This window comes from Anser brachyrhynchus (assembly GCF_964034855.1).
Source record: "Anser brachyrhynchus genome assembly, chromosome: 1".
In the NCBI taxonomy this organism is placed as follows: Eukaryota; Metazoa; Chordata; class Aves; order Anseriformes; family Anatidae; genus Anser; species Anser brachyrhynchus.
Genome location: NC_137694.1, coordinates 60,800,373 through 60,815,946, shown reverse-complemented (window position 1 = coordinate 60,815,946; position 15,574 = coordinate 60,800,373). Strand labels below are relative to the sequence as shown.

Genomic DNA, 15,574 nt, shown 5'->3' with positions numbered 1-15,574 from the left:
TCAGTATTTTTAGGAACCTTCCACATCTTAACCGGAAGAGCAGAGGCCTCTCACCTCAAAGAAGTCCTGTGTTTTCTTCAGCAGATGTTTGAGCTCCATCAGCTCAAGGAAGTTCTGCTTCAGTGTTTGCTGGTTCTGGTTAGCTTCCAGCAGCTCAGCCTCAAGTTTCTCCAGCACTGTCTGTTTAGGATCCAACCGCATCCAGAAAAAAACTCAGTAGCAGCTCAATGGCCCTTTAGCATGCTGATATAAAATCTTAAACAACAGATTGTTGGCTTATTTATTTATTTATTTCTGTTTGTTTAAGGAGAAGTATATTAAATGTGGCCTTTAAGTAAGCACTGAGTTTGTAGCAAGATACTCATTAATGTCATTTCCCTATTGCCACCTCCACTGTTGCGTATTTTGTCCTATTTAGGGCCAAAATTCACCTGACCAAAGTGCAGGCAGATAAACAGGTGCCTGCTGTAGATACCTCCATCTCTCTCAGTGTCTCTGTGGTTCCCCACAGAATATCTTGGACCCCAGGTGGACTGGCTATGCCTACTGACTGCAAAAGGAGCCTACAACAAGGCCTTTATCTTACGTACACTAGCTATAAACCAAAACTTAGGTGAGGATGTGGGCCTAAGAACAGACCAGGCAACCGCCTTGCTCCTGTGAAGCTGAAGCCCTTGGGAAGCACAGAATCACAGAATCACAGAATCGTCTAGGTTGGAAGAGACCTCCAAGATCATCCAGTCCAACCTCTGCCCTAACACTAACAAGTCCTACACTAAACCATATCACTAAGGGCTACCTCTAAACGTCTTTTAAAGACCTCCAGGGATGGCGACTCAACCACCTCCCTGGGCAGCCCATTCCAATGCCTAACAACCCTTTGGGTAAAGAAGTACTGCCTAACATCCAACCTAAACCTCCCCTGGTGCAACTTTAGACCATTCCCCCTCGTCCTGTCACCAGGCACGTAGGAGAACAGACCAACCCCCACCTCTTTACAGCCTCCTTTAAGGTACCTATAGAGAGCGATAAGGTCACCCCTGAGCCTCCTCTTCTCCAGGCTGAACAAGCCCAGCTCCCTCAGCCGCTCCTCGTAAGACTTGTTCTCCAGACCCCTCACCAGCTTGGTCGCCCTTCTCTGGACTCGCTCGAGCACCTCCGTGTCCTTCTTGTAGCGAGGGGCCCAAAACTGAACACAGTACTCGAGGTGCGGCCTCACCAGAGCCGAGTACAGGGGCACAATCACTTCCCTAGCCCTGCTGGCCACACTGCTTCTTATACAAGCCAGGATGCTGTTGGCCTTCTTGGCCACCTGAGCACACTGCTGGCTCATATTCAGCTGCCTATCAACCAGTATCCCCAGGTCCTTCTCTGCCAGGCAGCTTTCCAGCCACTCATCTCCCAGCCTGTAGCTCTGCTTGGGGTTGTTACGCCCCAGGTGCAGGACCCGGCACTTGGCCTTGTTGAACTTCATGCAGTTGACCTCAGCCCATCGGTCCAGCCTATCCAGATCCTCCTGCAGAGCCTTCCTGCCCTCGAGCAGATCGACACACGCACCTAACTTGGTGTCATCTGCAAACTTACTGAGGGTGCACTCGATCCCATCATCCAGGTCATCGATAAAGATATTAAAGCATGATCTTCCTTCCTTGTTACCTGCGTCTGCAGAATTTAAAAGTGACCCAGTCTGTAAATTTCTATAATCTTCCAGCTGGGCTAGAATAAAGCAACGTCATGGCACAATGTCAGGCACTAATACCACAGCCATACTCCCACCAGGACAGACAGCCCTTTGGTTTTTATGCAGTGAAGCTGGTTCTAACATCAGGCCTCCTGATTAATCACTCAAACCCTTCTTTCTCCTACAGATAATGGAGGGTTTTTGGTGAGAGTGATACTTTTCCTCCTAATATGTTGGACCAGAGCTTTCACAGGGGATAGTAAAAAGACTGGGCACCATCAGGAACATGCAACAAGACCAGCCTTGACCTAACTGCTGAGACAGCAAGTTGGGGAGCACTTCTGCAAGCAGGGAGCTCTCTGCTGGCCTCGGTTATCAGGTCCTTCCTTGCAGGGGGGTCTGCATCTAGCATGTTACCCAGACACCCTGGTGCATGTCCCCTTCCCTCTTTCTTGGCCTAGCCCATATTCTGTACCTCCATATCAATCATTTCCCGAGGCAGGGGCGTCTCTGGGTACTTTTCTGGTTTGACAATCTCCACAATGTCTTCCATCTCATTTTCCAGAAAACCTGCAAGGAAAGAACACTGGACATGCAGGGCCATTTCTGAGTTATCCCACTGCATGTAAGCAACAGGACCAGCCTGGCTTCACCAAGCATTTGTCTTTCAGATATGACCTTGCAGTACGAAACACATCCAGAAGACACAAAGCAGTTCCAGCACAGCTGAACCATGAAAAGCATCTGGGACAAGCTGTAAAAGGGCCAAGGACACTGACTTCATCGCTTTGAATCCTTCCGCAGTGTGATCTTGTGGGTTACCTCCCACCCCTTGACCTGGACAGCCCTGAGCCCTGGCACAAATGGCTGGCAGGGCACTTTCTTGCTTGGGGCTGTGAACAAGGCATGCAGCGAGCTCAGGTTTGCTCCTCTGCTCTAGCAACTGCAAGTGCTGTCCTTGTCATGGTGGGTGCTGGTGTCATGGGGGACAGCAGAGCTCAAAGGACACATCTCCACAGGAAACCAAGCTCCGTGAACTTGGCTGCTCATGTTTTAAGGATTTCTCCCCAGGCTGAAGCACTTGGCAACAGAACTGGGGTGAGAGTCAGGCTATCTGGGTTGAGACTCCTGCCCAGCCTCAGATTTATCTTGTGATTTTTTATATGCTAATTATCCTCCTTTCAGTTCAGTTAACCATTTTCAAAGCAGGGGCAACAATTTATTGCCCATATGGGGTGAAGTGTTAATTAGCTGATGCATGCAAAACATTTCCAGGAGCTCGGATGGAAACACCACCATTTTGCCACTAATTCTGTCCCACAGCGTGTGAGCACTTAACAAAGACATAAATCCCACACCGCCAGTCGGTGGAGAGCCAACTGCACTTGACAAGCGTTTACTTACGCAGGATCCTCTCCAAGGATTCGCACCTTCTCACTTCATTCACAAACTTTCTCTGGAAGCTGTTCACATTCGCATTCAGCTAAAAACAGGAGGGAAAACAGGCCTGGGGCTGAAGGTTGAGCACCACCACACTTGTTTTAACATCAGCAGAGAATGAACACCTTTGGTACAGACGGACATCTTACAGACTCCTAATGGCAGGGCAATACCATCCATTTCCTTGTGGACCAGGACATTGTGGCCTTACCAGCCCATTTCCACCCAGCCTTACGTGACAGCAGAAGTCATAGGTGGACTTTCATGGAGCGCCCCCTATTTTCTAGTGGTGGAGAGAATTGTCCCAAGGGCATACAGAGCACTGGGTGGGGACTCAGGTCGGGTCTCGGCATGGCACTTGGCCATATGATCAGTTATGTGGAGGTCCTGTTCTCTCCATGGGCTCTTCAACCACCCTGTAGGGGTGATGTCCATCACCTCCTTCCCAAGTGCTTTGGGGAAGGACAAGCCCACCCTGAGGAACACCTCCAGTGACCCAGCGTCCCCACAAGGCACTACTCACATCTCTGAACTGGACCAGACCCAGCTCCCCGAGCTCAGCCACGCAGCAGTAAGCAGCCTCCACCTGCAGGAAGAGCTGCATCAGGCTCATCTCCTCACTGCGGAAGACCGAGGCCATTTTTGGTGGCCTCCTCCTGCCCGGGTGTCTGCGGGGGCCTCAGCAGCAGTGTGGTCTTCCTCTCCCAGGGAGGTACTGGAAGGTGCTGAGTGCTGCAGGAACATGGGGATCACTGTGAGGGACTCAGTTTCCCTTTGTCTTCCAGAACACAGAGAAGAACACTCATTAATTGCACCTTGCAGTAAGACAGGTAACAGAGGCCAGACAGTTGGTTTTTTTTTTTCACTTGCACTGGTAGTATGAACACAGCGTTGCAGAAGCACGTTATATGGAAATAGGGAGAAGAGGATTACTTTGTTTAAACTAAAAAAAAACTTTAGTGTTTAAAAAATATTTTTCCCTACAAAGGACTCTTTTCAAAATAGGATAAATGAAATATCATGCATTCCATAAAAGTTCTTTTTGTCCATATGCTTCTCATTGTTTACCTTGGGTAATTTGAACGTACAAATTGCCTGTAGTCATTCTTGCACAAAATTAACTAATTTGCATGCACAAACACAGCAATTATTAGTGCCCAGAGAAAAACATGCAAATAGATTTACTTCTTGTTTCTGTTTCATTTTGAGAATTCAGTAGCAAACCTACATCTTTTAAACAGCAAACAAAAATCCCTGTATAACTTCACTTCTATGTGTTGACCAGGATGGGAAGACAAGTATTCTTAACTTGTCTTGCAACCCTTTTTTCTTACAGCTTAATGTGGATTCTAATTATGTATTTTATAATGCATAAAGGACTCCTCTTAAATATGATAGAAACATTTTGCAGGGTATTAAAAGCTGTTTAACAGGAGTACCTTAGTCACTAGTTTGTATTTGCTCAATTGCCCTATTTGTTTTCCTTGTCTTACTCTATTCATTCACTAAATGATTTAAGATACTGAAAACACAGTATATGAAACTAATAGCTTGTTAAAATAAAACTTGTTGTGTGCCAGCTGCAGTGGCTTGAGTAAGGATATAAACATTGATATTGGTTGGACATTTTTCAGCAAAATATATTTTTTGCAGGAAAAAGACCCAAAAGCTGCACCCACACCCACACTACTCATGCAAAAATGTCAAAAATTCCCTAGCTCTGGTTTTCAAAAAGTTTAAAAGATCATCAGAATGTCCCATCTTAACTTCTTTAGACTGAAGAGTGTGAAGAGAATATAATTTAAAGCAGCTTGTACTTTTAAACTCACTGTTTACTTCCATAAAAAATGTTAAAGTCTTAGAATTAAAAGATTAAAAGTTAGATGAAATATCTGGAAATATTTTAGTTAAAATGTTTCAATCCATCCCAATCCTGGCTTCTAACTTTTCCTTAGCAATCAGTCAGTGAGAAACCCCTACGGCTCACTTTCCTCTCGATTTGGAATGAGAGTGAAAAAAGACAGGTAAGAAGAGAAACCGCTTTTCAGTGAGAAAATCTGTTTTCCTTCCCGTGCAGAGGAAGGCAGGGCACGCTCACTCCATCCACCTCCTGTGGATACAGGGGGCTTTCCCAAACAGAGATGCTGTCAGCTCTGCCTCTCTCATCACCCCCCCCACACACACACCATTTTTTTTTGATTTGGCGTAAGAACAGTTAATTGAACAATCACTCACACTTCCTCTGCTCTCTATTTTCCAGCGGCGTTACGGCATGAAAACGCTCCCCGTTTCGGGCATGGAGCTGCAGGGCTCGCAGGTGCCACACTCCCCTCCTGGAGCCTCAGCCTCCTGCTGGATGGAGGTGGCCAGGCCGGGCTCTGGCACCACTGGGAGCAGAAGACCTTCTCTGCTGAGGTCTGCACCGGTCTGGACCAGAGGAAGGAAACCTTCCCGCCCCAGAGCAACCCCCGGGTGGTCCAGACCCGGTGCCTTCTGGCTGGGTCCCCACCTCCCTGCTGGGTCTGCTGCCAGAGCCAGCCTCGCTGCGGCGGCACGCGGCGTGTTGGGACTAATAACAGACGGGGCACGCCGGCTCACACCGCCCCGCAGACCCGAAAACAAGCCAGAGCCTTTGAAACCTGCTGCACGCAGGGATCCATAAACCAATAAAAGGTCATTTGCAGCACTGGGTGCAGTGTCAGTCGTCAGGGAGGCGGAAAACTCCTGTGCTGTTTCTTGCTTTCTTTTCCTCACCAGCAGCAGTGCAGCAAAGGAGAGGGAAACAAGGGGAGGTTAATGATTTTCCTCCAGCCAAGGGACTGCCGGAGCTGCATGGCAAAGAGGAGGCTCGGGGGCGTGGGGCTCTGCCAGGAGAGCTGCGTTAGCTCGGGGCAGTGCGGTGAGCAGGAACCCGATTCTCGCTGCTTGAAATAACCTGATGGGGAAAGGTGGCTTTGTGGCTCTTTGCGCACTCCAGCTGCTAAAGTGAGGGCTCCAGAGAGAAATGCTGCCCCTTCTAAAACCAGTGGCAGAGCTCCCACTGAGGTAGGAGGAGACAGGTTTTGTCCCATTAAATAAGGGCGATTGGGTCACTACTAAGTGTAATAGGGTCACTACTAAGTCCTAGCTCAGAAGAAGAGCTAATTAAAATGCATGGTTACAAGTAAATTGCAAAGTGTCCCCTAAAGAAATGCTTTCTCAGAGCCAGGCTTTTGTAGGTGCCCAGCAGCCCTGACCTGACAAGGGTACAGCTTGTCCAAGGGAACAATACCAAAGGCCTGTAACAATAGCGAGTTTTCTAGCACAGAGGTTTTCCATTCAAAAACAACTAGGAGTGGCCCAGCTCACTAAGTCAGCTACTGTGAGCGGGCTCCTGCTGCTTTCTGAAATCTGTCTGCCTCAAGCTGCATGACCCAAAATGAACTGTATATATGGTATAGAAAAACATAAGGCAACTCTGGTGGGAGGGCCTAAAACTTCCATTTTGCTCAGCTGCTGGTGGTGCTGGGAGCGGGGCTGTGGCGCTGAGCCGGGCCTGGTGCTCCCTGGCCTCGCAGTTGCACCATACTCCTGTTGTCGGTGCACTCAGCTTTTCTCATGGATGCTACCAGTGGAAGAGATTAAAGGCAGGTGAAACTTAGCACCTTCTGCTGGGAAAGTGGGACTTCCCCCAGCAAGGCAGAAGCAAAGCTGTTGCTGTCGGCCACCCATCACATGCAAAAGTACCACATCCACCATGCAGGGCTGAGGAGAAGCTGGTGTGGGAAAGGGCACTGCCCAGTAGCCCACACTGTAATGCTAACTAACAGGATTCACCATTCAGCTCCTGACTGAGTTGTATTGACACAATAAAATAAAACAGCTTCTCAGGCTGTTCCTTGTCTCTGAAACTGCAGCATGTTCTTCCCCCAGCACCACTGTCACGCTCATTTAATGCATCAGACTCGCTTCTGCTCTGCGTGGCAGTCAGCCTGTTCTGCTTTTACCCAGTACCACAGTTATGCATGGTGGTCCCCTGAGAGCTGTTGGGGTGAGGGAACAGAAGGGCCCCCCATGCACACTTCTTCACCTGAGCAAGCCTTGCTGCGCCAGTCGCTCAGTCCAGCCAGCCGAGGAGTGAGAGAACACGGAGTGCAGGAATAAAGCCCTCTCCCGTGCCCTTGTGTCCCTCTTTGCACACAGAGGACAGCAGCAGAAAGTATCTCCTATTTCATGCCTTTGGCATGGATAAGCAGGAACATTATTTCATAATAACCGTATTATTACAGATCAGAATATCACTGCTGATGGCAGGCACTATAGCTAGTGCCATTCAGAGGAGCAGGAGCCAGGGAGGGCTCCCGCCCCATCAGCAGGCTCATTGTCCTGGGAGGGGGTCCAGAGGGACAGCGTTGGGGCACGGTGGTGCCACAAACCTAACTTTTGTCTAATTGTAACCTCAGCTGGGGCTGGTAAGGACAAAGGGCACGGGTGTGGCATTTTTTGTAGCGCTCACACTGCTTTCCTCTGTGCATACAGAAAGCAGATCCCCTTCCCCTTCTTTTTAAATAATAAAACCTGGGTGGTTTGGATTTTTTTCTCCCGTTCACCCAGTTCTATTATTCAAATCCCCTCTTTACAGGTATTTTTAGCTTAGGCGGCCATCTTTCCTGTCAATGAAGATGCTAACCAAAAGAGCCCCCTCCCTGATGGCCAAATAATTGGCATTGGGTCCATCTGCCTAAAGTTACCAGCTTTTTAAAGCCATGTTTTGAAGGTAGATCTCACCAGTAGGTCAGACCACTTAGCCTACTCTTTGGCTTCTAGTACCACGATCCCTTCTGTAAGTTGAGCAGAGCCCTTGTGTATTATCAGCTGGGAATTGTCAACCAGTCATAGACTCTGCTCTGTTAATATGCAAAGCTAAGGGAGATCCCAAACAGACAACTGCAGGGATGTCACAATTGTCAGCAGCCTAGCGAAGTTTCATGCAGCTGTATGTGTCGCTGGGATCAGCATCTCAGTGAACACTCCAAGCTCAGCTCCACCACACAGGAGGTTTTGGCTGGCCACACTAGGTGTTAATGCGTGAGCTTTCACCCAAGCTACGCCCTGTTGCAGCAGCTGAGCAGGGTAGCGCCTCAGGTACACAGAAATCAGGGTAGGGTGTAGTTAAACTCGCCTCAAATAAAAAAGCAAGGTTGTGTGCTTTGCCCTGAGCTAAATACAGTGCTACCACTCAGTTACCATTGTGCTGGTCACTGCAGGGATGCAACAGGGTTGGAGCAGCCATCAGATTTCACTTAGAACACAAAACATAAACATGTTGCACATGTAAACAGAAAATATATATATGTATATATAGACAGAATGAGAATGCGTGTGTACAATAAAAGGTAATAATTCCCTGAGAGCCACACCTGGTAGTGGTGTGTCAAGGGTATTACCTTGTCCAGTAGAGAAGCTTAATGCTGAAGCTCTCCCTGTGGCACAAAACACACAATCAGTAAGTATTGCCTCCTTAATAATTATCAGGAAAAGCTGACCAGCAGCCCTAAACACTGTGGAGGAGTCTCTAAGGATGGACATGGGGAAGGACACGGTTTTAGGGTAAACTGAGGCATGCCTTGAGAACTGCATGGACAGGAGAGCACAAGCTAAAAGAGACCCCTGCCTCTGCTGGTGCTGTGGCCGTGTCACGCAGCAAGGCATCCTCACACAGACTGGATTTGGTACAATGCGTAGGGACCAAGCTAGGGACAGCTTGGAGAGAGAGTCTTATCGCTCCGCAGACAGTCACAGCACTGAAATATGAATGCATTACACATAAGAAATGAAACAAATCCAAATCTGTGTCAGGAGATGATTTTCTAGGGCTCCCATTGTGCCCAAACTTATTGAGCAAAGCCTTCATTTCCAGTTCTATCCAAAAATCACTGAAGCCAAACAAAGCCGTTCACTGCTTCAGGAGACTTTGGAGCAGCTCCTTCTGTGTTACAGAGGGAAAAATTGTTGTAAAAGAAAATAAATACTTTATGTTAATTATGCAAAGCACTTTCAGCAAGCCTCAAAATAGGCAGGTTCACCTGCAAGCTGACAGAGTATTTAGGAAATTGTTAAAATTCAGAAGATATTTCATTCATTCACATAACAGCAGGGCAGTTTCATCTTCTTTCATTTTCCCTCAAACATGTTGCGCTGCACAGAACACTTTTGTACTCATTATTTCTGCAAAATTAAATGCCAGATCAGCTTTCAGCAGGAGGCATGGTTGAGAAATTTGGGAAGGACAGGTGAAGCTGGAAGCGAGCAGAGCACCGTTCCTACCCAGAGTAAAAGAGTTGAGTCTTAGTTTAGTTTTGATGCAACAGAGCACTCAGATAAAAGCATGAATTAAAGAAAATTAGCACAAAAGGACTTAGACACTGAAATCAAGTAGATATGAAGGTTGTCCTATGGGCTACCTCCAAGCAACCCTGAGCAGTAAAAGTGTGCTCACAGCACCTCTCCTGCCATGTACGGGCCTATCCAGGCCAAGAGCCACCCTGGCTTGGGTCACGCACCCAGGCAGCTGCCAGCCGAGCGGGACACGCCATCGGGCACTCCTGGGGTGTCAGCCGAAGGACGGGGCCACACACACCCGCAGAGGTGGGAGGCAGCTGCCATAGACCGGCTGGCGGCAGCCCTGACTCCTCCAGCCCCGGTGGTGTGTTGACACCAAAACAGGGAGGCAAGGACGGCAAGCGTGTCCTTTTCGGCTGACCTGCCCTCCTCTGCAGCTTGTGGAGGTCTTTTTCCAGGGGAGCCCCGTGTTGCCTGCATCCTACAGTGCCTACGTGCAAATACCTGGAAGGCAGCAGAGCACCTTCAGGGCATGGAGGGGACAGCAAGGGGAACACCGGTCAGGGCTGAAACTTGATACGTTTTGCTCCTGAGCTTTTTCTTAAACAAAGGGAAAACAAATGTATCTCAGTTTTTTATTATTATTTTTTTATTGGCATCCCATTGCATGCCATTTACCTATGTCATTTTACCTAAGTCTGTCATGCCACTGCCTGCTGACTTTAGCAGTATGGATGGAAGAAGAGAAAACTTTTAGATACTGCCCATCCTACTAGGACTGCTGCCACAGGTGCCTTCTCCCTCACCTCCCATGGGAGAGCTGGCCATCCCAGGCAGACCCCAGATAGCTTTATTTTCACATCAGCACCCAGAACTATTTTTGGCCACCACTGAAGAGCACCAACAACCTGTTTTCCCCACAGAGTCTACCTCTGCCAGAGGCTTTCTTCCTGACTTAATGCCTGAAGCTTTCTTCAGGAAGGACATTGTGATGGGTCACAGATAGGGGCATGCAGCGCCAACAGCCTGTGGAACTGCAGCGATGTGTGGTGCTCATCAGACCAAGACACCACCAGAAGCACTTCAACAGCTCTTTTTGCCCATCTTTGCAGGATCAAGCAGAGACTCAGGCGACAGAAGCTGCCTGGGGACCCCGCTGGCTCCAGAGGCCTTTCCTCCCTCAGGCTGCAGCAGGCCCTGGGAAGAAACCTCCAGGTTTGACCTTCAGGGGCCCTCCCCCTGCTGCCTCAGTGCTCATACCCACCTCCTGCTGGGGCTGGTTTGGTCAGAGCCCTTCTCCTTCCTCGCCCTGTTGTGGTGGTTCAAGGTGTCCTGGCAGCAGGAAGCTCCTTTGCTCCACCCTCTGCCCTGCACACCGGCCGTCTGAGTTTGTCGAGGATTTTGCAGAACCAGAGCTGCCAGGAACAGCAAACTGACCTGTGCTCGGGTGGGAGCTGCACCCCTGGCATGAAGCTCTTCTCCTGCGAGCCCTGGGCAGCCCTCGCCGTGCTCTTCTTCACTGCCATGCTCCAGCGTTCCTGCTCAGCAGGTAGGGCTCTTCTCTTACGCTCCAGCTTCTGTACCCTGCCTTTCCGCCCACTCCTCTCTAAAAGTATTGCCCACTGATGGTGATTTGTTCTTTAAAAACTAGGAGGGCTCCCTTGTCTCATCCAAAAAACGTAAAGAGCTGGAATTGATTAATGCTAACAAGAATTACGCAATATGATTGATCACAGCATCTTTCTGAAGAGAAGTGCTTTTGCCAGCTATTTACAAATCCACCCTAAATGTGAGTGAGCTGCAGGCTGCTCTCCTGAATGGCAGAGACAGGGGCCACGGTTTCTTGGCCTTCAATTACTTGCTGAGGCAAGAGACCATTTGAAAAGGCTCACTGTAGCCGGGTTTAGCTCTTACTAGGTGCTTTTTGCAGGAAATCTGGCTTTGCTGTCCCCATAATTGGAGTGGCTGCCTAAAACCCAGGTGTAAATGAGACCTGTGAGCAGCTCTTGTCCCATCAGAATATCGCCTGCATTTGTGTATCAGCACTAGCTGAGACTTGACAGATGGGTTAGCTTTGACAGCCCATCCGCAGGCTGTGAAGTCTATAAGCATGAACCAATGCTCTGTGCTCTGCAGCACTTTTTTTCCACAGGTCATGCACAGGTTTTAATTATTCTTTTCAGTGCTTCCATGAGGTACATATTAACCCAGAAAAGAAATTATGGGCTTGGCCAAGGTCATTCAGCAAGTCCTAGCAGAGGTAGGGAGAAGAATGAGGAGCACTCAGACCCTGCCCTGGAGAAGGCTGCCTGGGGACCTGCTCCCAGGCTGGCAGCAGGCACAAGGAAAGCTCTCACCTTGCTGGTGGCCATTCAGCTCAAAACAAAAAGCAGAACAGTAGGTGACCCCAAGGGGGCACCTCCTGCAGGACAGCCTCGGTTTATTTACTGTTACTTGGAAAATGCCAAACTCAAAACAAAGGTTTGGTCAAAGGTCTTGTTCTGTTTTGTTTTCCTGAGCTGAAGTTCAACCTGAACCATTATTTTGGAGTCTTCAGTGATATCAAGCTGGATCTGAATTCCTCTATCATATTCCAAGTTATTAGCTCAGAGATGGTTTGACTGGAAATGGCTCTCTCAACCTCTGCTTGGTCTCTGGACCACCAGCTTGTTGGGATCCTTCTGCCTGCACGCAGCAGCAACCCTCACTATAGTTGTAAGGCTGTGTTTTTCCTACATCTCAGAGGGCCATTGCAGACATTTCACCTGTTTGAACTCAAACTGGACTGCCTACGGTGGTACAGGAGGAGATATTTTCTTGACTCCCTTTCTTCTGCAGCAGGGGACAGGCCGGTGCTAGCACAGGGACCACAGCAGCCCATGCTTCTCCCACACAGGCATCCCTCAGCCACCCCATCCTGCAGCACTCCAAGGTGCACGCTGTGGCTGGGGGAAAATGGGATATTAGAAGGTCTGAGGAGGCTTTGGGGAAAATGGATATTAGAAGTCTAAGGAGGCTTTGGCTGTGACACCACATACAGATCTGGAGGGCTGGAGAGCAGCTGCAGTGCTGTGCTAGAGTGCAAGTATGCTCTGATTCTAGGTAGGAAACAGGATAAAGAGGCAAAACCTTCTTCACTGAAGCCCGTGTCCCTCTCCTTCTCTTACCTATATTTTTATGTTGTATTTTCCAACCTGAGCTGGTTAATGTGCTCATCTTTTCTCCTGTGCTTTCCTTCTGGCAGCAGCTGAGGGAGCCTCCAACGTTTCAACAAGCACCATGCCCACAACCGAGTATGAACCACCATGTCTTAGTAAGTCTTTCTTTGTAAATCATGACTACCACGATAAAGCCAGGTAATGAGACTATGCATGTCTCTGGAGAGGCTATCCTGGAAAATGATTTATTTGTTGTCATTCGCTGTTATCAACGCAACAGTTGCAGGTGAAACTCTAGGAGGCATTTCTAAGCCTCCTCTGTTGGCATGCCCCGTATATCCCACGTACGTTCAGGTAGACTTTCAGCTTGGAACAGCTTGGTCCATGGCTGGTTCAGTTTGTGAGCCCTGGAACTCCTGCCAGACCAGCTGCCTGTGGGCACAATGTGGACTGCCAGGAGCACCTATCTCCCCCATCCTATTGAGTCTTCCCCAAACAGCCACCCTCAGGCAACCCGAGATCCCACCAGTCCTCCCAGAGTCATCCCTCCGCCCCAAACATCAAACAGCCCCAAAGTCCTGCACTTTCTGCATTGCAGTACACGTACCAGTAGAGGTGTGCTACCTCAAAGGATGACAAAGGTATAGGACAAGGTGGTTCTGGCTGCTTCAGCCTTCATGGGCACCAAGGTTTCATGCTCAGCTTCCCTTCCAGCCCAAGGAATTGAGATGCTTCAGTTCTCCATGCTCCCTTTGATACTTCCACCTCACCACCCAGGATGCAGACACAGAGCTGGGTATCTTCACTGTACCCATCTGATGGAGAAAGCGTGGCAGACACCTTTAAATAACAGCATGAATACAACAACTTATGATAGGTTCCTCAAGTGGCTTTAGGAAATTGAACTGCTTTAAACAACCAAACAGAAAAAAAGATGCAAAAGGTGCAAGAGAAAATGCACGGAAATGTTAAAAACTTGTTATATTTTTAGATATATGAAATAGGGATGTCCCAGTGGTGGTAAGTGTAGAAACTGCAGAACACAGGGAAGTCGCATTTAACAGCCCAGCCAGTGAGTCTATTACCAACTAATTCTATTATTATTTAGGTATTGAGTACTTAAAATATTGGAAATCCTGCTGGCAGTGTCTTTGCTAGAGATCCCCTTACTCCGTTGCATGAAGTTTTCTCTATACCATGTTTATTTCTAATTGTAACTAGCTACTTCTATCATACTCCATTCCTAAAACTGACCAAGCAGATGCTATTTAGGTGTCTTGAAAGTCTTCGGTAACAGTGGGCACAGTGGTAAGAGTACCAGCTCAGATGATTGGCCAACGGGGATGACCAAGTCTTGAAGACATATAGATGAAAGTGAATACTGCCATCCTCCAGGTCAAGACAAAGCTTAGGGGGCAGATGCCCAAAGTCAGAGTGACAAAATGCAGGGCAGATCTTGAAGTCACCATCTCACCTGCCTTCTAGAAAGGAAAACCTGCTACGTATTTAGGCTCCTATCAGCTCTCTTCATTTCTTCCCCCCCAGACGTGGACTTCTGCACGCGAGCGGCCATGTGCTGCCCATCAGGCATGGATGATTATGGATGGATTGCGGCGGCCGTCGGCTGGAGCCTCTGGTTTCTCACTCTCATCCTGCTCTGTGTGGAAAAGGTCATGAAACTCCGGCCGGACGAACCCAAATATTTGGTAGCCTGAAGCAGGGCAAGCCAGTGAGCAGCAGTCAGGTGCAGACAGACTGACAAAGCATTCCAACCATTTCCTAAGGAACAGAAAAGAAAGGGACTGTACCTTCAGCTATAAAAGGCCAGATCTAAGCAGGCACCTGCTGAGGCTTCATCCTCCCAAGCAAGTCTAAACCACCAGCTCAGGTGTGCAGCGGGCTCCATCCAGTCCCTGCAAGCCACCAGGGACATGCTACTACATACGGAAAACCTTTTCCCCAAGCCCTTTCCAGCCTGCAATAAGACACAGAAGGACACGTTACCAGGCTATAGCTCCATGCCTTCAGACAACCCAGCACAGAGCCTCTGAATTTGAAATAGAAGTGAGCTAACAAAGCTAGTCCTTGGAGGAGCAACGTTACCAGCTCCAGTCCTAAACTATGGGCCAGCCTACATCAGTAAACAGATGCAACTCATTGATTATACTGAGTAACTTTCATTTGCTAAACCACAGTGTTTACTGACAACAAGGAAAACTCTGTTATGGAAATTTAAGGCTTATTTGGGCTGATTTGAAATTAGAACTCGTTATTCCAGCGCAATTTATATGTGAACTGTTTTGTGGGAGGTTAACATTGGTTGCATTTATTCAGCTTGCACCTGCCTGTGTAATTAAGCCACACTGCACCATGGCAGGTGGGTTTAAGCCAGCATATCCAAGTCAAGCACAAAACTGCTCCTATTTATATAACATGATAATAAACACTCTTCTTGATGGAAAGATTCTCACTGACTGGTTTAATCCTAGTTTATGTTGAAAAGCTTGTATCAGCAAGGAATTATCCCACCCAAATTGTTAGAAACATGATTCTAAGGAGAAATATTCATGCAGCAGGGTTTGCCTCACCGCAGTCAAATCTTGTTTGGGGCAGTTGCACCAAATCCATTATTAAAACAATAAATCAACATTAAACTCACCTAGACATATACATGATTAGCAAACCTCCTAGAGACCAGCTGAAACGAAACACGAAAAGTTATCCTTTAACCAAAGAAAACTCTATCAGAGATTTCTATCTATTAAATATCATTAAAGCCTCACCTCATCTGTTAGAAAAGATACAAATCAACTTAAGACTCCTCAAATTAATCCTCACACAACTAGGCACTTCAATCAGGACAGTCCTGTGCCAGTTTGAACTGACATGTGGTTACCCCTCATCAGCTATCCACAGGAATGGGCACCAGTTAGGCTCTGAGAAAAAGACATCCTTCCCTACCATCAGTGTCACT

At 48.1% G+C, this 15,574-nt stretch overlaps 2 protein-coding genes across 6 annotated transcripts in view; one reads left to right on the top strand and one right to left on the bottom strand.

Moving 5' to 3' along the window:
• The window catches only part of ATP6V0A4 (ATPase H+ transporting V0 subunit a4), a 34,704-nt gene extending 20,544 nt beyond the window's left edge, over nucleotides 1-14,160 (bottom strand). The window contains exons 1-6 of one of the 5 annotated variants that reach the window (XM_080588830.1): nucleotides 14,075-14,160; nucleotides 13,208-13,440; nucleotides 3,645-3,853; nucleotides 3,086-3,164; nucleotides 2,157-2,251; nucleotides 55-180 (exon numbers count right to left, since the gene is read on the bottom strand). In XM_080588830.1, the coding sequence (XP_080444956.1) occupies nucleotides 55-180; nucleotides 2,157-2,251; nucleotides 3,086-3,164; nucleotides 3,645-3,761 (417 nt within the window). In that variant the 5' untranslated portion in view covers nucleotides 3,762-3,853; nucleotides 13,208-13,440; nucleotides 14,075-14,160. Of the gene's footprint in view, nucleotides 1-54; nucleotides 181-2,156; nucleotides 2,252-3,085; nucleotides 3,165-3,644; nucleotides 3,900-5,356; nucleotides 6,547-13,207 lie in introns of those variants that run through there. The other 4 variants (XM_080588829.1, XM_080588828.1, XM_080588831.1 and 1 more) reach the window with 4 other exon arrangements.
• On the top strand, nucleotides 6,738-15,062 carry TMEM213 (transmembrane protein 213). The gene is made up of 3 exons (XM_080588862.1): nucleotides 6,738-10,991; nucleotides 12,687-12,755; nucleotides 14,146-15,062. The coding sequence occupies exons 1-3, from the start codon at nucleotides 10,910-10,912 to the stop codon at nucleotides 14,313-14,315; spliced, it is 321 nt and encodes a 106-aa protein (XP_080444988.1). The 5' UTR covers nucleotides 6,738-10,909; the 3' UTR covers nucleotides 14,316-15,062.
• Nucleotides 15,063-15,574: the final 512 nt, after the last annotated feature.

Bases quoted from the DNA above. Each gene is read 5' to 3' on its own strand.
- TMEM213 (XM_080588862.1), top strand. From the start codon at position 10,910: ATGAAGCTCTTCTCCTGCGAGCCCTGGGCAGCCCTCGCCGTGCTCTTC. The intron at 10,992-12,686 runs GTAGGGCTCTTC...TCCTTCTGGCAG, and splicing joins CCAGCGTTCCTGCTCAGCAG to CAGCTGAGGGAGCCTCCAAC. The intron at 12,756-14,145 runs GTAAGTCTTTCT...CTTCCCCCCCAG, and splicing joins GTATGAACCACCATGTCTTA to ACGTGGACTTCTGCACGCGA.